The sequence below is a fragment of the Candoia aspera genome, chromosome 8, assembly GCF_035149785.1.
Source record: "Candoia aspera isolate rCanAsp1 chromosome 8, rCanAsp1.hap2, whole genome shotgun sequence".
Classification (NCBI taxonomy): Eukaryota; Metazoa; Chordata; class Lepidosauria; order Squamata; family Boidae; genus Candoia; species Candoia aspera.
The window spans coordinates 76859223-76880780 of record NC_086160.1 but is presented as its reverse complement, the minus strand read 5'-3'; the positions used below and the strand labels follow the sequence as shown (position 1 = coordinate 76880780).

General features: G+C 49.1%; 1 protein-coding gene across 1 annotated transcript in view; it reads right to left on the bottom strand.

Annotated features, from left to right (window-relative positions):
* The window catches only part of ATP6V1B1 (ATPase H+ transporting V1 subunit B1), a 36740-nt gene that overhangs the window by 566 nt on the left and 14616 nt on the right, over positions 1-21558 (bottom strand). Inside the window, exons 4-13 of the mRNA XM_063309801.1 lie at positions 19087-19180; positions 16578-16655; positions 15043-15182; positions 12810-12911; positions 6324-6421; positions 6126-6249; positions 5852-6002; positions 3627-3709; positions 3001-3105; positions 997-1126 (exon numbers count right to left, since the gene is read on the bottom strand). Of these exons, the coding sequence (XP_063165871.1) occupies positions 997-1126; positions 3001-3105; positions 3627-3709; positions 5852-6002; positions 6126-6249; positions 6324-6421; positions 12810-12911; positions 15043-15182; positions 16578-16655; positions 19087-19180 (1105 nt within the window). The remainder of the gene's footprint in view (positions 1-996; positions 1127-3000; positions 3106-3626; positions 3710-5851; positions 6003-6125; positions 6250-6323; positions 6422-12809; positions 12912-15042; positions 15183-16577; positions 16656-19086; positions 19181-21558) is intronic.

The window sequence follows — 21558 nt, the reverse complement described above, 5'->3', positions numbered from 1 at the left end:
GCCACCCACGGATCTAAGAGAGTCATGCTGCCCCATAAGAAGTTAGCTTACATTCTAGGTGTCTTCCTGGACCCAGCTCCTGGTCAATCAGCAGACTGAAGCTGTGCTAGGACAGACTTTGCATCCTTACATCTGGTGTTCAGTTACCTTATTTTCTGAATTGGGAGGCACTGTAAATGGACACTCACACCTTTGTCACCTCATGACTGGACTACTGCAATTTGTTCTAGCTGGGGCTGCCCTTGAAGACCACACAGAAGCTTCTATAGGTGCAACATGCAGTGGCTTCATTGGCTGCCATTTAGCTTTTATGCTGTCACCTTTAAAGCTCTATGGATTTGCTGCCTTCATGACTGCATTCCCCAAACTGAATTTGCCCATCTGGTGAGACAGGGAAGAGAGGGCTTGCAAAGGGGCCCATCTCTGGTGGAATGTCATTTGGAGGGGCCCATAATCCAGCCTTCTCAGCGTTGCCCTCCTTCCACCTTCTGTGCAACAGCTTGCATCTAGGTATCCACACCTTGTTGGGGATTTTTAAGAGCCACACAGACAAGACAGCTTTTGGGGGATGCTGAAGACTAGCCTGACCCCAGCTGGAGACACATATTGTCTCCGTGGTATCTTCTGACTGATTTTGTTTTACTGTTTGGAGTCCTTGTTGGTGGACGTAAGCCCTTCATGGCCTGCAGGAACTGAGAAGCATAGAAATCATGCCAGTAAACCAATGAATGGCCACAAAAAAATGATCCACCCCAACCCAAAATTTCAGGTCCCTTGAAAGGCCCCCCTGCAGTCCCTCCCTCCTTTCTATAAACATCCCCACTTTCCATCCACCCTGGATCTGTCCTCTTGCTCGCAAGGAAGTGGAGGTCACATCTCCAGAAAGCCTTGGTCAGTTGCTCCTGCTGGAGAGCCATCCCCAACCCTTCCCTGCCAAAGGCCGAGGTCCTGAGCTGGGTCAGAGCGACTTCTCGCCGGGGGCCGTCCCCCACATACCTTGCGCAATGAACTGCTTTTCAAACTTCTGCAGGAACTCTAGGTAGAGAAGGTCGTCAGCCGACAGGGCCTCTTCCCCCACCACAGCCTTCATGGCCTGAACGTCCTTGCCAATAGCATAACACGCATACTGGACACAGAGCAAGAGAGTCACCCAGAATCCTCCCCGGGCCACACCCAGAAGCAGGCAGGCCCAGACGCCCCTCTGGACAGGGGTGTCTGCAGGACGGTCAAAAAAATCGATGTGGTGGTGCTAACCAAGTACAGTACGCCTGGTTCTTATGTGCATTGCAAAGCTGCTAACCTGACTCGTTTTGACCAACCCCGCAGAGACCCTGCCTCTGGGCCTCGGCGTTGCGCGTTCTAACACACCCATCGCTGGCACATATTGCGGGGAACTACACACTTGGGCTGTGCTTACCAAGCAGCCTCGGGCATTCGACCTGCCCCGGCCCCTGGCCAGTGCCCCTGAGCCCATCAAGAGCACGGCATCAGTTGCTGACAGCGTTACCTGGAATTTTTAGGCTTCGTTATTAGCTTTTAAAGAAAGGAGATACTGGCGTTTCTAACATGGCAGTCTAGGCCTCTTTTCTAACTTTAGGAAAGCATGTTCTTTTTCCCAGGCAAGGCCATTTTTTCTGTATGTGAGAACTCACCTTTTCAGCAACTAAACAATAAGGAATGTATTCTGAAAGTCCTTGAATACACTTGCACGTTTTAAAGACACAAACACGGTGGGGACAGGGAGTGACGTAGCCCATAAATCTGCCACTTCTGGAATGTTATCTAGAATCCATGTGTTCTGTTGTTCAATTCTCACATGTACTTGTTTGATTACTTGCTTTATGACGTATCACGTATACTGAATGTATGTATCATTTGTCTCTGTACCCTATAAAAGGACTTCACCCCCCCCCCCATAAACACTTTTGCTTTTGCCTGAATTACTCTGTGATTCGTGTTTTCAGGTAGGCAAAAAGCCACCTTTGCAAAGGGAAAATTGTTTTCTCTCGCAAATTCAGGGAATAAGTCTTTAGCTCCACACCATCGGGGTGCCTGAGCTTTTAAGGCAACAACAGCACCATTCTTCTTTCCAAAATTAAGGGTGGAATGGGAGATTTCAGCCCATGTTTGCGATTTTTTCTAGGGTTCTAAGGGAGGGGAAGCCCCTGGTTCCCATCTCCACTCCTGAATGCCTCCCAAACAATGAAAAATAAAGTCTCCCAAATGGAGCCTCAAGTCCTGCTCCCTTAAAATGCTGAAAGTACCAACCAATCAGGGCCGCAACTGGGGGAGGGGCAAGCGGGGGATGTGCCCTGGGCACCGTGCTGGGGGGGGTGCCAAAATGACCAAATAGTATTTGTATATTGAATGTTTTATTAATTTAGTGTATAATAGAATAACACTTGCTAACACCTCCCTCACCAACCCATGGGGGGGCGCGGAATCCATGTTTGCCCCGGGTGACACAGACCCTACTTGTGGGCCTGCAACCGGCCAACCAGCCAAGGCAGAGAAGCGTCAGCCATGCCATTTCAGTGACGCAACCGCATTTGGGAGCCCAGGCACCTCCGTTGTGCCCCAATCCCTCAAAGTTTGCCTTGTGGCAAAGGGGATGTCCCAAAACGCCAGGAGAGAAAGGTGCCTTGGCTCTGTCCTGAATCACACCCTCGGCGTCCTTCCCCTGCCAGAAACCTAATCAGAGCGGACTTCCACAGGAGCCTCGGCCCTGCGTGGGCACAGCCGTGGTGGCCCTTCAGGAAAGGCAGTCGCTGCTCCCGCGGTGAGTGGCGAGCAAGACGCTGCTCTTCTGCCCTTCCTGTTCGGTGGCTTCAGGTTGGCCTCTACATTCAGCGGTTTTAAAGCCCATTTTTCTGCCTGTGAGGATGCTGAAATTTGTACCACTTGTTCTTCATTTGTTAGGGGTTTGCTTTTGAAGAAAGAACGCAATTGTTCACTGCTTTCCAATCCCCAAGTGAAGCCTGGGGCAGGCCAAGTGCTTACCAATTGATTAGAAACATCCCCGTGGTCCTTCCTCGTCATGCCTTCTCCAATGGCTGATTTCATCAGACGGGAGAGAGAAGGCAGCACGTTGATGGGAGGGTAGATCTGCGGCCCAAGAAAATATGCATCACGAAGGCAGAACAGCTGGGAGGCAGGTATGTTTCGGTGGGAGCTAAGAGCCTTAGATGAACTGGGGAGTGGGGGAAGGTCTGTGGCCCTCATAGCTCCTAACACTAATGTACTGTATGGAGTCATCTAAAGCAGGGTTCCTCAACCTTGGCAACTCTAAGCTGTGCGGACTTGAACTCCCAGAATTCCCCAGCCAGCAAAGCTCCGCACAGCTTAGAGGTGCCAAGGTTGAGGAACCCTGATCTAAAGCATAACAGTCCACAAGTTCAATTCTTGGTAGAGGGTGTGAACCCATTGAAAAAGATGTGGCTACGTGCGTCTGATGGTTCCCAAAGGAGATGAACCTGGCACATAGTGCCTGCCTCTTGGTGGTCACAGTAACTGACCTGTGGCAGTTTTTCATGAGTTCCATGAGGTGGTGGGGAACGAGGACTTCTGGACTTCCCAGAAGCTCTGCTGCAGCCACAAAGTTGGGAGGCAAGACCCAGACCATTTACCTGCCTGTTGTGAAGCTGCCTGTCCACATAAATTTGCCCTTCTGTGATGAAGCCGGTTAAATCAGGAATGGGATGGGTGATATCTGCAAGAAGATGTCATTAGCCATAAGCAAACCCAGAAGCCAGTTCTCTTCCACAGGATGCACGCTGGATCCTCACCCTCTGCATGTTGGCCTCCCTTCCCCAAACAGTTCAGAGCCTCCTTTAACCTCCTTTGTTGAGACAGCTTTCCACCCGTTGCACAGGGTCTTAATGTACTTGTATTTGTACATTTGTACAATCATAAATACTTAAACTGAGACAGTCTGGTGTAGTGGTTAAAGGCACCAGGCTGGAAACTGGGACATGGTGAGTTCTAAGCCCAAGAAGAAGGCAACGGAAAACCACTTCTGAAAGTGTTGCTAATAAAACTGTGGATTTGTCCAGACAGTCACCATGAATCATGGCTTGAAGGCACCCAAAAACAAAACCAAACAACACCCCCCCACCTTAAAATGCTAAAAACTCCTAGCATGGTGTCCTTAGAGAGCAACCGTATTGCCCTGCTTGTGACGTTTTCCACCACCACCACAGAGCTGACCGGGACAGGGCAAAGCAGGTCCCTGATTTGGTCCCACAATCTTCTCTGGAAGGATTGTGGAAGCCCCATTGGTGGGAGGCTTGCTGAGTGAGTCCCAACTGGAGCAGACATGAGTGGGATACTTGTCTTGGCTGAGTTTGCCATACAAGCCTGTTCTAGAGGGAGCTGAGCAGCAACAGCCTCATTGTTTTGCCCAATCAGATAGCAGCATTTAACCAATGTTGGCTAAAAAATACCAGGGTCAGTGGAAGGGAAAGTCCATGGAAATCCCAGGCTATTGCTTAAACTGGGAAGTCAAAAAAAAAAAAATCCCAAACTAAGGGAAGGGCAAACTACCCCTCTACTGTTGTTGAGAAAACTGTGTAGATGTTCCTGTGAGGACCTTCTTGAGGAAGCTTCTCACTCCTGCTTACATATCTCACTTTCTCATCAAAAGACCCTCAAGGCAGATGATAGCAAAGGCACGGGTGTAGAAACCTGGATCTGCAACTCTGGGGCACCCAGCCCGGCAGCTTTTGGTCCCCCAGGCAAGGACAGAGGAGTCTTCTCAGGGAGAAGTGGTGTCTCAGAGTTGGTGTCAAAAAATCCAGCTGGTGGCTGAGAAGGTGCGCATTGCACATAAAAAACAGGAGGAGCTTCAATCACACCATTTTGGCCATCTGGATTTTTTGACCATACCTTGCAGACACCCTTGGGGGGTGGGAAGGAGGATATATCAAGCAGGGGAAGCATAGTTGCCTCTTCTCAGGCCAAGAAATGGAACCAGTTTGGTCTCTCCTCTGCCCCGATGATCTTTGCAGTAAGGAAGGGGGCGCAAAATCCACCCCCCATCCCAGAGCCTTGAAGCCAGAGTAGTCTTGTCTTCAGTTCTGCAGTCTCAAACTTTCCCAGGGACTTCCCCTCCCTCTGCTTCCTCCTAAGAAACACCCATCTCTACTCATAATTTATTTAGCCCAGGCTGAGTTTCCTCTCTGGTTCTAGAGCAGCACAAGAATTCAGAGAACTTGTAGGGCACCAGAGGAGGAACTGAGACCCGCTTCTAGTGGCCTGGTTCCCAGTTCTCACAGCCCAACGGCTTCCTACCTGAGTGCAGAAATCCAGATCAGAGCAACTAGATCTTGACTGCATCTTGGGACAGGGAGGCCAGAGGACAGCAGAATCTCACCCTGCTCTGTTGTTTGGTTGATGAGTTGGGGGGCCTGAACCCCAGAGAGCACCCCTCAACATAATTTTCCTGGTTGTAATGTGGGAGAATTCTTGGAGAACCCCCTGCCTTGGGTGGCACAGAACCATGGAGCGCAAGGGCTGAGCAGGAATTCTGCCTCTCCAAGCAGGCCAGAGCCATTTGGTCCTCAGGTCAAAAAGCATCTCACTTTGGGGCGGGGGGGCATGCAGTGGAAATGTATATTCCTCTCCCACAAGCTGGTCTAAAAGCAAATTCCACCAGGGAATCGCTCTGCCCAATTTTGCTAGGCATGACTTCATGCTGTCTCCATCCTTCAGTGGGGTAACCACCATCCGTAATTCTTGTCCCCAGAGGCTCCCCTCCCCTTTTCCAGCACCGTTTCCCCAGACCCTGCCTAGGTTCCTCCACAGGGGACCGGCTATCTTGGCAAGAGATTGGCCTCCTCCAGCCTTTCCTCACCATCGTTGGGCATCGTCAAGATGGGTATCTGCGTGATGGAGCCACTCCTGCCCTCCACCCGTCCTGCCCGCTCATAGATGGTGGCCAAGTCAGTGTACATGTAGCCCGGAAATCCCCGTCGTCCAGGCACCTCCTCTCTGGCTGCAGAGACCTGTGGGGGAAAGTCCGAGAAGGAAGACTCCGTGGGGTGGAGAGGAGGCCAGGCCTGACCCTCTGCCCCACCATGACCCTTGGAGGCAGCAAGGAGACTCTGGCCCAGCACTGACCCACTGACCTCCCGCAGGGCCTCGGCATAGGAGCTCATGTCGGTCAAGATCACCAGGACGTGCTTCTCACACTGGTAGGCCAGGAACTCCGCCATGGTCAGAGCCAGGCGGGGTGTGATGATGCGCTCAATCCTGCGGGAGAGAGGAGGCTGAGTCCTGGGGCTGCGGCTCCTTTTGCCGGCCCCGGAACCGGGTGGTGGACTCACGTGGGGTCGTTGGCCAAGTTGAGGAAGAGGCAGACGTTCTCCATGGACCCATTCTCCTCAAAGTCCGACTTGAAGAACCGAGCCGTTTCCATGTTCACCTGCCAGTGAGGAGGACCCTTAGGGAGCCATTCGGCAGAAGAAGCCCACCCACCCTCTTCCCTATCTTTTCATTCCATTTCTCACTGACTCAGTTTGCAGCCACAGACCAAAACACAGAAAGAAAAGAGAAAAGGAGGAGGAAAAACGTGGTTGTGTTGTTGTTTAAAAGCCAATTGAAACCTAAAAAAAAAGGAAAAGACAGACAGCAATTGGGATTAAAAGAATCCAAGGGCTGAGTCGGCCCTTGCTGAATTGGAATTTGGCTTCTCATCTTAAAGGCAGCAAAGCAGGATTGGGCCAGAGATGGAAGGCTGTGCTGGTCGGCCAGCAGTAGCTAAATATGAAAAAGGTCCGTACATGCTGGGAAGTCCACAAACAGAGGTGTCCCTAATATCTCTGTAGAAGAAAAAGTATAGTAAAACTTCGTTCGATCCATGAGGACGTGACTGGTCATTCTGAGGGACTTTTCTAAATTCCCTTTCCAAGCAGCAGGAGGCAGAGCATCACAGCGACATTTCCTGTCCTTACATGAAATTTCCTTTTTTCCTTTAAATTGTTAACGCTGTTTTAAGGGTGCTTGGGCTCATTCTTGCCTTTTAACTGAAAGTGAGTGACAGAAACGAGGCAAACAAAATAAAACAGCAGGTTTCTGCAACTTTATTGTAGCTGTTCCCAGTAGTGGGGAGTGTGTAGTATGTGATTTCAGAACAGGCTTTGGAAAATTCTGCTCATCAAGAAACAAAACAAAGCAGAACAAAAACAAACAAACGAACAAAAAACAGGATAGAAGTGCCTGAAGGAAAAGAAAATAATGTAAATAAGAATAAAATGCTAATGCCATGCAGTTGGTTTTGCGGATTCTCCAACATGATTTCTCTCCCATGGGCTGTGAACGATGGGCAGGGCCAGATGTAGAGGGTCCTAAGCCGGCCTTTCGCACCCTTCTGACCCCAGAGGAACCCTTTAAATATTTTCCAGGCCTTGGGGAACCCCTTCACATTCAAGCTCAAATCTAGGCCAGAACTTGCAAAATTATTCTATTCGTTTCATGGGTAGGCCTGTCTAGATGCATTAACAGTCTTCTTAAGCTGAAAATAAAGAATGAAACTTACCTCTTTAAAGTGAAGTTGGCCGAATTTGAAATAATTTTTTAAAATAAATCATGATCTCCCAGGGAATCCCTAGAGACCTCTCATGGAACCCGAGGGTGCCACAGAACCCTGGTTGAGAAACCCTGTCCTAAGCTATGGGAAGCTGTAGAGGCTCTCTCTAGGAAGGGCTGACAGAAAATAAAGCAAAAAATTCATGGGTGTCCCAAGGTGTGGTCAAAAAAGTCATGATGGAGGCTGCAGTGGTAAGATCACGCCTCTGTATGTGTGAATAAAACAGGAGGACGTTCAGCTGCACCATCATGGCCACCATCTTGACTGATTTGGTGACTCCTTGGGACGCCCCGCTAACAACTGAGCTGGCAGGAATTCCTGCAAGATGCAGAACAAACCCATGAAGGATGGGGAAGGGCCCTTTCTGAACCGAAGGTGTGAATACTTGCAGAAACAAAGCATATCTTAATCTCTTACAGGTAGTCCTCGCTTAACGACCACAATTGGGATTGGAATTTGGAAGTGGTCGTTAGGGCAGATTCACTGACCTGATTTTACGACCTTTTTTGCAGCTGGTATTAAGTGAACCATGTGATCGTTAAGCAAATCATGTGATTCCTCATTGATTTTGCTTGCCAGAAGCCGGCTGGGAAGGTCGAAATTGGTGATCACGTGACGATGGGACGCTGCAATGGTCATAAATGTGAACCAGTTGCCAAGTGCCCAAATCGTGATCATGTGACTGTGGGAACTCTGCAACGGTTGTAAGTGTGAAGACTGGTTGCAAGTTGTTTTTTTCAGCACCGTCGTAAGTCCGAACATCACTAAATAAATGGTTGTTAAGTAAGGACTACCTGTAATGAGAATCCTATGGGGGAGTTAATTTACTTTAATATATGAAATTATAATAAAACTGTAACCATAGTGGAGAATATCTGAAGCTCGGGGTTGAATGGTTGGGCTTTCTGAGCTTGCTTTTATTTATTTAATTTATTTATTATTCAAATTTTGCTACTGCCCATCTCCCCCAAAAGAGGGACTCTGGCCTTTTCTAAACAGGCAGAAGATTTTACTTTTCTGTGCAGTGATATTGTTACCTATCCTGGTAATGAACCAACTGCAAAAAGAAAAGCAAGCTCAGAAAACACCAGGAACTCATCAAAATTGTAATAAATGAAAAAAATTCTGAAATGTTGAGTGGCCCTTTCAGACTGTGAGGCCCTACATGGTAGCTTGTTTCGATTCTCCCTAAATTCACCTTGGAAGAAAGGTCATTTGTCGGCGTCCAGCCAGTTGCTGACTGGTGAAGAAGCACAGCGTTTCCAGTCTGGGAGATCTCGTTCTCCAAAGATTTTGTCCCCAGCTTATGGGCCAAATCCACATTTTATTTATTTATTTATCTATCATATTTTTATAACCACCCATCTCCCCCACATGGGGGACCCTGGGTGGTTCACAGTAAAAACAATTTAAAATCCAATAAAAATTTGCAATGTATTTACTAGCTAGCAGTTTAGCTGGGAATCTAAACCAGCAGGACTTTGAGACCAGGCAATTAAAGATGCTGCTTCTTCAAATGGAACAGAAGCAACAGTAAGGGAGGGAGGGAGGGAAGGGATATATCAGGGAAACATTAAAGTAAGTTGAATAGAAACAAGCATGAGAAAGAAACCTGCATAACTCCACCTTGATTTTGTTTAGTTAGGATGGTGGACAGGCTTTCAAGATCCTGTGATTGTTACCCTACAACAGTGTTTTTCAAACTTGGCAACTTTAAGCTGTGTGGACTACAACTCCCTGAATTCCCCAGCAAGCCATGCTGGCTGGGGAATTCTGGGAGTTGAAGTCCACGCATCTTAAAGTTACACAATAAAATGGCATCCCCAGAATCCCACCATGCTTATTTCTTAATCTGCCTCCCTTGAAGGGATGACATCAGTCTTGAAAGCCCACCTAAATTTCTCTCTGTCTCATCTTACACTAAACAAAACCAAGGCCAAAAACATTTCTGCTTCTTTCTCACACTTCCTTCCTTCTGCAGACTGTGTAATTTTTTCACTCTCCTTAATGCCTTCCCCAGGGTCAGCTCTAAATTCCTGTACAGCTCCTTTTTCAAATACCAAAAAAAGAGAAACCTAGCTAGTTTTCAGAACTCCAAATGTCTTGATTCAAGAAACGTACATTGATTTTTGCAAGCATCAGCTTATTTGTGCTTTGCCCAAAAATGGAGCGATTCTGAGGCTTCCTTTAGCAGGATGCAACGTTCAGCTACGTTGAAAACGCAGGGAAAGCAGATTTTTCTTTTTAAAAGTGAAGGCATTTTCATGTCCTGGAGGATGGGGAAGTAAAGATACATAAGACCACAGTGGGAAAGTGAAAGAGAACCAGACTCTGTCAAGCTAGGTTTCAATATAAATTTGACCACATGAGGGCAGGATCAGAAAAAGATCCCACTATGGAAGGAAAAACAAGGGTTGTGTGAATTATTGCCTGGAAAACCCAGGGAGAGATGGAAATTATGACCTTCATTTTGGAAGTCTTAACAGTCAAGAAGTTTTCAGTTCATTATCTCTTCTCTGATTACAGGAAAAAACCTGACTTGCTGGTCTTAGATAAGTTGTTCTCACTTAATCTCTTTTCCTCCTGCATACTGGGGATAACAGCACTGACTTATCTTGTATGTCAGGATCACAAAAGTTCTGTCTAAAATGCCACGTAAATGCTGGGTGAAGGAACAGAATGCATTCATGCAAGGGGTAGAACCCCGTTTTCCCTGGCGGAGACTTGGAGTTGGTCTGGAACCCTTGGCCCCGCAGCGCTGTCTGGCAGCATCTTATGACTTTGAGGCATATAATTTTTGCCCAAGTCTCCTACCACAACCAACTGAACCACAACTTCCTGAGCTGACACAACATGTTCAACTATAATTTAAACTAAATATACAGGCTGGGTTTAGTCTAGCTTAAAGGGTTGATTAAAATGGGTTGGCTAATTTGTGAGTCAGGCCTTGTGGGAACCACTTTAAGAGTAATACCTCAGGTTTCTAAAGTGTGCTGGGAAGTTTGATATGCTCAGCTTACATTTCTTCTTGTAATTTCTAATAATTGCCTTACTGGGTAGGTAGGGCAGGGTCAGCATGACTGCCCCCACATTGCAGACTGGACCCACGGAGTTTGCAGTGCAATCTATAGCTTTTAATGCCCCCCGTGCATGTAAGCTCTGGTATGGTCAGTGGGACTTACTCCCAGGTAAGCATCTTTAGGACGAAACCTGGAGCCTTTTTAGCTACCAGGGCCACCCCAATTCATTTAGAAGATGCAGGGAGCATGTTCCGTCAGATCCCTGTAAAGTGTGTGTGAGATGCACACAAGCCCACAATGCTGGCAATTCCTTGCTGGCAATTGGTCCCCACAACTGGCCTCTCCACTTTTGGCACTGGGGAGCAGTGAAGGGTGAAAGCAGGGAGTCACCATCCTGTGCTGGCCATTCCCCACTCCTAGCTGCAGAGCCTCGGTGGAGAGCAAAGGTTCAGCTTTGGAACGTGTCCTCCTCAGCCTCTTGACTGCCCTTCTCTACTTAACGGATGGCCAAATGAGGCTGGCATTGAACTGGGCGCTTGCTTACGAGAAATCTGTGTCCGTTCTAAGAAGTACCAGAACAAGTCATACCTCCCAGACCAGACTTCTTGGTACTGTATCATTTTCTAGAACGAGTGTTATCATCAACCTTTTATAGCACTTGGAGCAACCAAAGCCAGCTGCTAGACCCAACCCCACTACAGAGAGCTTGAAGTCCCCCCACACCTAAGGCTACACTATAAAGGCTTTTTTGAGGGTTGGTGAGTGTGAAGGTTGAGACAAATGTGCACAAACGTAACTGGAAACCTCTTACCCAGGCAGGAAAAAGTCTGTAGAAGTGAAACACACAGGCACAGAGGGGCACGTGTCATGAGGGTCCAGCACCACTTGAAGATGCTATTGTGACATCTGTGGCACCCATGGGTGTTTGTGTGTGTGTGTGTGTGTGCATGCTGATAAACCCCTCCAATGGTAAACGGACAACCTTATGGGCTGCAGAAGTGGAGCTGAAGTTCTCAATATTACAACAATCCTGGTAACATTGCAGATTTCACGGCAAATCTGCCCTTTTCTCTTTGTTTGGGAAAAGTCCAAGGAGCAAAGAACCTATAAGAAGTTGGTTATGGGATGGATTGGGTATTGTGCAAATGGCCAGTAGGTGGAGAACTGTTCTGGCAGAATCCTCTCATTACTGCACCCTCCATGTTTAAGTCTCCTCCAGCTCTGCTGGTCTGAAAATCTGGGAGACTCCAATTTGGAGAAAATAGTGGTGAGTTACCTGGTAAATACATCTCCCACAATCTGCCATTTACTGGAGTGGCCGGAGGTCAATGGGAATGGAAGCCTCAAGCATCTGCATGGCAATCATTGCCTACCCTCAGATTAGACAGAGTCCCCTGTGCGCTGAGCCACAGCGGAGAGCAATGGATTGGGGCAGAAGTTGTAGCAACAGCTTCCAAGACTGAGGTCATTTCTGCATTTGTGATTATAACATCTACAACAGTCATCCAACCATCGTTGTGCCAAAATAACTTTAATGTGGACAGACTTTCTCTCACTTCAACAATGGCTGGGTGACGCTACGAAGATGCTCTAAGTCACTGCAGTTGTACTTTCTGCAGGAAGATGCTCTAAGTCACTCGGTCAACTGTAGCAAAACTCCTGGGGAATAGAGGTGGTCTGTATGTACTGCTTCTTTGCGACTGATATTTTTAGCTTCTAATCAGGTGCTCACGGCTGAATAGAACAGACATCTGAGAAAATAGTGTGGTGTTAAAAACTGCAATGTCTTTCTCAAGGGAGTAAATGGCTTCACAGTAAGAGACAAAAGGTAGAGAAAGGAGGACAGGCTGGGTAGAGGCTTGACCAGAGTGAGGAGGAAGAAGCAGGAACAAGATAATCAAACAAGGGAGGAGGCCACCAGGATGCTCCGCTGGTCCACTGCTGGCCATCCTTGGGCTGTAATGTTAGAATAGGGACTTGGGGCAGATACCTTGAAGGATCATCAACCCAGCAGAAGATGGAAAGAACTTGAGCTGAAGATCTTTCAGTATGGAAATATGGGCAGTCCCACTGTTTCTGGCACTGATGCCAAGGGTGTGGTCCAGCACCCAAAAACAAACATCTGTTTCTGGACTTCCTCTGGAAAGGCTGGGGGAGAGATGTCTACATCCACCCACATGGTAGCTGCAGAACAGATGACTTACCCCCATGGCAGCGAAGACTATGGCGAAGTTATCCTCATGGTAATCCACTACATCTTTTGATTTCTTCACCAGCCCAGCCTGCCTGCAGATCTGAGCTGCAATCTGAGGCAGAGAGAAAAGAAAGATGGTGGGAAGTTGTGGAAGATGGGAACAGCAGGTGGTCAGATCGTCGAAGGGGGATCCCTCTAACCCAGGTTTCGTTCACTATAGCTCTGTGTGGAAATTGGCAGCATTTTAGTCCAGGGGCCTGCAAGAGTTTTTGATTGCACACCTTCATCAGGAAAAAGAAAATTGAGCATCCACCCCCATATAGGCACAAGTAATTTATCAATTACATTCATGTATTACCATACTAATATATCATGTCTGCTATTAAACATAACCTCCAAAAGAAATTTTAAGAGGAAGATAAATATAAATTGACATTCTAATATTTTCTTCCTGCACCCCAAAGGATGATCTTGAGCACCCCACCTTGGAGACTACTGTCCTAAGCTACTAGATCTGGGATGCAAAAATCCAGCAACCACCAGATGGCACCAAAGAGTTATTTTCTGGAATGTCTTTGCTGTCATTGATGGTCACCCAAATGTTTCATGGTAGTCTACAGTATCCTGGAAAAACAGAATCCTTGAGTCCATTTTTCCTCCTTCCTCAGTGGTAAGCAAGGGTGGCTTGACTGATTGATTGACTGATTTGGCTTATAGGCCACTCCAGTTGCTGACAACTCTGAGCAGCTTTGGAGACTGGGAGAGAAGAAAGGAGGGTTTTTAATATTTGCATCTATTACCATAAACGAATTTGTAAAAACCATGCAGATGGTGAATTTGAAGGAATAGAAAGATTCCAAAACGTTCCTGCAGAGATGCCAGTTCATATGCTCTGAACCAAACCCTCATTCCCTTTTCTACAAGTGTACAATGGTGGTTGCAACAAGTGTTAAAAGGTATAGAAATATAGATAAGGAAAAGTAGTAACTTATATGACTGTTTTGGAAGATCTGTCTATCTAACTATCTCTGTCTATCATCTCTATCTATCTATCTATCAATCACATAATCTCTCTCTCTCTCATCTATCTATTATCTATAATTTCTCTCTCTATCTATCATCTATCTATATCTATCTATCTATCACCTCTATCTATCTATCACCATCCATCCATCCATCATCTATTTCTCTATCTTTCTCCTCCTCCTCCTCTTCCTCCTCCTCCTCCTTCTGTCTATTATCATCTATCTATCATCTATACCTATCATGCTATTTCCATTTGGGATCAGGAGCATTTACAACTCTTGGTCCATGTGAACATGTTTGACTTCTCCCTCCCATGTCAGGCACCCTGTCCCTGTCCCCAGATGCCTCTTGGGTGAATCTACGTGATATTTCAGATTGATCAAAGTGCAGGAATGATCTGCAGCAATCCAGGCTATCTGACCCAGGTTTCAGGCACAGCCTCTGCTTCTGGTCTCATCAGCCTTGACACCTTTACTGCAGTCAACCTGCATTCAGAAGATTTGGGGCCATTCAACTCCTCTCTCTCTGCAAGAGGCCCCTTCATGTGCCTGATTTTTAAAGGGGGAGGGGGGAGGGGGGAGGGGGGAGGGGGGAAGGAGACAAGAGGTCTTTAAGCATTCTTCAAGGGAGGGGTGAGTGTTATTCTAAGTCCAAAGCTGAAAAATAAAGTCTCCTTTGAGACAAGTTCAACTCTGGTGATTTCATGGACACATCTACTGTAGCTTTCTTGGTGACAATTTAGTGAGAGTTTGCCGTAGCTTTCTTTGGGGATTTTTAAATAATTTTCCAGTCTATTTTACAGCCCTGGATGAGCTTCTTGAAACTGAAGGGTGCTTTCCTTCTTTCCCCTGGATTTCACTAGCAGACTGTGAGGTTCAGATGGCCTGGAGTCCCACCTCCTGGCTGTTGAGAAGGCAGCAGTTCAGACAGCCACTGACTTTGGACTCTAATGCAAGGAAATAGTGACTTTGGATGAGCAGCAGAGGTCCCAAGCCCCGGCAGATGTCCCTGTGGGGCAGCTTCCAAGGTAGGCTTCCGTTTCTTCTGAATATCTCCTGTGCCTCCACTTTTCCATGGGTCACCACTCTGACATGTGACTTTTGCATTCAAAAAGAATGAAAAAGTATCTATGAAAAGACCATCAAAATCTCTGTAACAAGAGTTCTCCTGCTCCAGACAGATGGAGCAAAACATGACGGGGCTGCTGAGGAGCATACCTCATTGTGGGGGAGACCAGCAGCTGAGAAGATGGGGATCTTTTGCCCTCTGGCAATACTGTTCATGACATCAATGGGGGAAAGCCCCGTCTGGATCATCTCTTCTGGGTAAATGCGTCCTTGAGGATTGATGGGCTGTCCTGGAGGAGAAAGAAAAAGGAAGGAAGGAAGGAAGGAAGGAAGGAAGGAAGGAAGGAAGGAAGGAAGGAAGGAAGGAAGGAAGGAAGGAAGGAAGGAAGGAAGGAAGGAAGACGGACCATGGGATCAGGTGAGGTAGGTGGTTGTGGGAAAGATGGAGAATGGACCTAGACCCTGCTTGGGGAGTCAGAGATGCAAAGAAAAGGAAAGGCATTGTCCATTTCAGACACTCCTCCATACCAGCTCCCCAAAACTGGTGCCTTCCAATGTGTGGGACTACAACTCCCATGATTATGCAAATGTGTGGAAGGAGGAAGAGAAATCATTTAAAGCTCGTAATGCCCAGGACATCTGGGGGGCTGGGGGCCATTCTTCCCAGGGTAGCCCAACTCCTAGCCCTACCACTTCTTCTGGGGTGGTTCCTCTGAAGGAGGGAACATTCCTCCACGCAGGGCAGGAGCATTGCCGGGTGCGGTCAGAAAGTCGGGATGGCAGCCGTAATGGGGCAGTCAAAGTCTTTATGTGCACCGTGGCACCCATAAAAACCAGGCAAAGCTTTGACTGCACCGTTATGGCTGATGCCATCTTGACTTTTTTCACCACACCCTGAGGACACCCCTGGCACAGGGGCATTTCCTGCAGCACGGAGGCAGTGGAAGCCATTTCCCCCTCCCAGTCTGAGTTGGCACAGTCCAAGCCCCGCTTGAGTGCAAAGCGTGAGCAGTTGGCAATATAGGTCACAGAGATTAAAAAAACCCTCCTCCTGCCATGCCCCCCCCCCATTAAAGGAAAGAGCAAAGAAATTGAGTGTTCTTTACAGAGGTGGAAGACTTTACTCTTAAAACACCACACACAAACTTTGGGCCGTGCAGTGGAAGAGCGCCCTGTGCCCGCACAATGCTCCCAGCCAAAGTCGAAGTGCTTGGCTTCTGGAGGACTAAAAACGCAATTTAGTCTTTCAAAGGGCTGCTTGCTGGCCCCACTCCTGACCCTGCCCTTGGGTCACGTTCTTCTGGAAAGCTTTTGCCAAGTCAAAGGACCAGAAGCACGATGTTCCTGCTTTTTAAAATCAAGACCAATAAGTGGTGCTTTTCAGCAGCAGCTCCCTTACTCCACCTACTCCAATGTTGTGTCGCAACACCAAACAGCAGCCTTTCACCTGCCACCGTTGAAAGATAGATGCTTCCTGGCTGTGCTTTTCAGTTTAATGTGTCTGAAACATGGACAAAGCTCAGCAATTGCGGAAGAGCCCATGAGTCAACTCCCCCACTCAGACATAGGCCTTTTTCCCCACGATGCACTGCCTGCCACAATTCACAGCCCCAGCATGCCCGTGCCATCCTCCCTCTGCCACTCCACACAACTCAGCCCTGGGGCCTCTGTCAGGAGGGCCTCACCGTTAATGTCCAAGAAGTCCTCGGCCATCACGATGGGGCCTCTGTCGATCGGCTTAGCCAAACCGTTGAAGACTCGGCCTGCAAAGAGAAGCGACTGTGCGGAGGGATGCCCCAGGGACAGGCTGAAGGGCTGGGGGGCGGAGGGGAAGGAGGGTCAGCTGTGAATATCGGAGGGGCCCTGAATCAAAGGATGGAGGATGCCGCCGTTGGGATGTTTTTAAGCTGTGGCAAGAAAATTTAGGTGTGGGTCTTGAATCTGAATTCTCCCCTTTGAAAACACCTCCCTGCTGGAGGATGGTTTACCGTCACTCTGTCACCCCTCCCTCCATTTTATACTTACCAGCAGCAGCACCAATGTCCCTCTTCCTTCACGCTGCCCCACCCGCCTCTCTCTTCCCCGACCCGCTTGCTTCCTCCTCCTCCCTTCCTGCTTCTGGTACCTTTAAGTTATTTCCAGCAAGCAGCATCCCAGCATCCCTTATAGCAGCACTGTTTACAGAAACGTACAGAAGTGACCAAACTGAGTAGCGGAGCACTAGATGGCAGCAAAGGGATGCCGAAACCCCCAGTGGTTTGCGGCCACCTCATGGCCACCTGAAGAGTTGCAGCCCAGTAATTCCACCCCGCAGAGCATGTGGTTTCATCGAGCAATGTAAACACGTGGACTTGCGCCGAGGCACCTTTCTGAGCATAGTTCCCCTTGCTGTATCTGTTTTAGCTGGTGTTTTTGGAGCTCTGAATTGGTGAATGAAGCAGAATTCATTGTAGGAGGAGAGGGTGTTAGTCTGTGGTGGCAAAAATCAGAAGGCATTTGGGAGCATCTCTTCCAGCTAGCAAATGTTACTGAAAGGCATCAGCTTTTGTGAGCTGCAGCTCAGATGCAGGAGAGTGCCTAAAGTGATGTAGGATATAAGTTGGGGTGAGGCAGGAGGAAGGGAGGGAAAGGCAGCCTAGTTACGCAGATGCCCTAGAATGTCTGCAGCGGCTCTTGCGGCCCCAGCGGATGAAAACTGAATCCTCATAATCAGAAGAAGGATGTCGCCACCACTGATTTCCAGCCGAATCGAGTGGCGACCTTGGCTGAGCTTAAAAAATGAAGCAGGGTCAGATCTGATCAAGCATTTGGATGGGAAGCCACCTGAACATCGCAGGGTACACACTGAAGGCCCAGTCTAGTGTCATGGTCAAGGCACTGGGCTAGCAACCGGGAGACCCTGAGTTCTACTCTTGCCTTGGGCATGAAGCCAGCTGGGTGACCTTGGGCCAGTCACTCCCGCTCAGCCCTGGGAGGCAGGCAATGGCAAACCACTTCTGAAACCTTGCAACAAAACTGCAGGGACTCATCCAGGCTGTCTCCAGGAGTCAAAAACTGACTAAAAGGCACACCCACAAACCCAAAACCGCATCCCCAAAGGAGGCCGACCCTTCTGGCTGCTCTCATGCGCCCACAAAGTCGCCAGGACCCCAGCTTGACTCTCTGCAGACTGTATTGTTCACCCTGCTTTTTCGCTGAAGAGCAAAGATAGATTCTAAACTGCCCTCGGAGAGAAGCCATAATTCAGGAGTGTCCGCAGGGAATGGCTAAAAAAGTCAAAATGGCAGCCGCAGTGATGCGATTGAAGCTCCACCCATTTTTATGTGCATCACAGGGCTTTTTTGACCATAACCCACAGACCCTTCCAGACCCTAGTTTGCCTTCACCCCACCTGAACAGGTGGCCCATGTCTTTCCTTTCCCAATAAAGAGTATCTTGTGTAAAGCCATGTGGCACTTCAAGGCCCCCAGCAGAAGAAATGGAGCACAGCTGACCCAAAGCAACATCGCACCAGGAGAGCCCCATGGAGGGGATTCACGTGTGGATCCTGCACAAGGAGGGCCTGGCCCAGATGAGCAAAGCCGTCAAGAAGAGCATCCAGACGGCACGTTTCACAAATATCCCAAAGCGGGAAAGGGGCCGTGTCTCCTCTTGAAGGCAAGACTGAGCCTTTCTCCAATGGCACTCCTTCTGTCATCACACATCAGGAGATCCCTCCCAGAAAAGAGCGCTGCTTGGAAGATGTTGGGTCACATTACCGCCAAAATACGCCAGAGGGCCTTAAGCTTCCATCCCTGTCCTCGGGTTCCTGCTGCCCTTGACCTGGAGGTCCCCAGATGCAAACACCAGGTAGCTCTCTCTCCTTCCCCCACCCGTCCACCTGAAGACGGGCTTCTGTGGGCCAAGAGAGCTTGCTCCAGAGCTGCTCCACTTGTTTGTTTCCACAGGAGTGTTTCCCACCGGGCTGCGCCCAAGGCTCTGATCATCCTGCCTCCAGACTCCCTGCTGGCCCCAGTGAGCGAGACCAGCTTGGCCAGCCTGGAACCCTTTCTAGCTTTCTTCCCGGAAGGCATCTCGGGTGGCTTTCTTCTCCCCTTGGCAGCTGGGCACTTGCCTGCCATTTTATGACTAGAGCAGCTGGTCATCACGATTCATTGTGGCCCTCTGCTGCCTCCCCAAAGGGGTCTTACGTACCCAGCATATCCTCGGACACCGGTGTGCGGAGAATGTCCCCAGTGAACTCGCAAGATGTCTTCTGCGCATCAATCCCAGATGTCCCCTCAAACACCTGGAGGGAAAAGGCCGCAGGCCAAGGACCCAATTACTGGCAGTTAAGGAAGATTAGCAGCAAAAAGGCTCAGAAGAGACGGAAGTGGGGGACAGGCTTGGCTGGGAGTGGGCTGGCCCTGGGACCACCCCCCAGCTGCATCAGGACCATTCTCCAGGATGGCAGGGGCTGGTCAGCACCTCCCGAGCCCACCAGAGCAGAGCAACTTCGGTCCCAGATGGACTAGGGGCCCCTTGGGTTGCCTTGAGCCCCACCCAAGATTAACAGCATGGGGGGGGCAGGCTCCGGAGCCTGAAGCCAGCCTCCCAACCTTCTGGGAGGCCACAGGGGGTACATTTTTCAGCTCACGTTTTTGTGGGTGTGGGGTGTCAGGGTGGGAATGGATGCTGGAGATTTCCAGAGTTGGGACATTCCATCCCTTCTCCTAGAACCACCCCCAAACCCAGATGCTGAGCCAAAACGGCACTGGCAACACACAGGGCCAAATTTTCCAGGGTGCTATCTCAGGGTGCCAAGAGCTGCCATGAAGTTCTGGAGCCACCCTTACCCGCAGGCTGCTGACAGTCTGGATTTGCTTTCTCTGGAACAACGGCAGCCTTCCGGTGGGATCCTCTCAGAGCCCCTCAGAACTCACCCTCTTCCTGCCCAGGGACCCCCCCCCCCATGCCTCTCATTCAGAACCCCGTTGACCCCCTTGGAATTCCCTGGCCTGCAGGATTATCTTCACACCTCCGCCAGCTGCGGCATCGGGTGAGCAGAGAGTGTCCTCCCCCCACCTCATGTCAGCCCAGCTCAGTGCAGATCAGGCTGGCTCTAAGCACCTTCTCTCCCAAGTGTGGGGCGGGAAGATCGCTCGGGCTGGCTCCCTAATGGGATTAGAAGGGCACCAGAAAGGTCTCCACACTGGAGGAGTGAAGGTTGGCAGCTTGCCTGCTGAGGGTGCAAGCAGGTCAACCCAAGACAGCCGTAAACACAGTGGGGCAAAGGGGGCAGCCCCAGTGACCATGTTTGGACCTTTGGATGGGCTTCAAAAGGTCAGAGGTTTTTCAAAGACCAATCCCCAAGTAGGGAGCGCCCATTCTTCCCCCACAAACCCCTCCCTGGATAGATTGGCTTGCCAGGCATTTTGGAAAAGATTGTCTATGAAATGCTGCAAAAATCCATATCATCCCATGATGGCAGCAGCTACTTAGATTTTTCTGTATCCCTTTATCACCTTCCACAGCTCTTCTGGATTTCTGCAACCCGGATTCGGTTGCCCTCTTTTCTGCGCCACCAGCATACCTGGTGTTCCCAAGTCCAAGGGATGGGTGAAGTTCAGACAGCCCCAAATGAAAAAAGGCTGTTGCTTGAAACCTCCTCTGGCTGCAGAGTTGTGTCACGTTCATAAATATTCTGACTTCAGGACGGTGAGTCACACGTGCTAGCAAAACAGCATAGTTGCTAAGACAGGCCAGCTTGCTGGAACCAAATTCGAGGGGTTGCTAGAACTCAGGATACAAACAAACATCATGGAGAGGAGAGAAGAAAAGCTTGGTGGCCCCAGAAGCAGAGGGCCTTACGGACCATAAACCTGTTTATGCAAGGCTGCGCTTCTCATTTCGGTGCCCAATGCCAGCCTGAATGCAGGGGTGTCCGCAAGATATGGTCAAACAAGTCAAGTGGGCAGCCGCCACAGTGTGATTGAAGTTCTACTCATTTTTTATGTGTGTCGTGTTTGCAGAGCCATCTTGACATGTTTGACCATGTCACCCGGACACCCCACTTGAGTGGGAAGCACAGAACAGACCAGACTAGGACAGCAGCTGCTTGGCAAATCCGAGTCTTCCCTGCATCCCACGACCTTTGGGGATCCAGCAGACGGTCTTCCTTGGAGGATGGAGCTGAAGGAAGCCTCTGCTGCAGCTCTCTTCTGGGGACAGGTGGGCCTCTTGCCTGCCGGGGAGGGTTCTTGGAAGCCCAGGGAAGACTCAGGAAGATGCTGTACTGATATCCCAGAAACCCCAAGTGACATTTTTAGCAGCTGAGTTTTCAAGGCTGGGAACAGCCTGGTGATATTGAGGAACCATCTTTGGGATTTCTTTTATTTTCTTCCAGGGAAGGTCCTCAGAAGAGTGAGAGCATATTACTGTTACACAAACCAACCAAAGCCCTCCAAACCATCTTAAGTAAACCAAAAGACTCAGTAGCCCAAAAAGAAAAATTCTTCTCCTTCTCCTTCTTCTTCTTCTTCTCCTTCCTCTTCCTCTTCCTCTTCCTCTTCCTCTTCCTCTTATTAAATGTCACACTCCCAGAGTGTGAACCCTCGTGCAAACAGAGAAGCCTTGTACACCTTTCCCAGCTCACAGCAGGGTGATCAGAGCTGTAAGCAATATTTC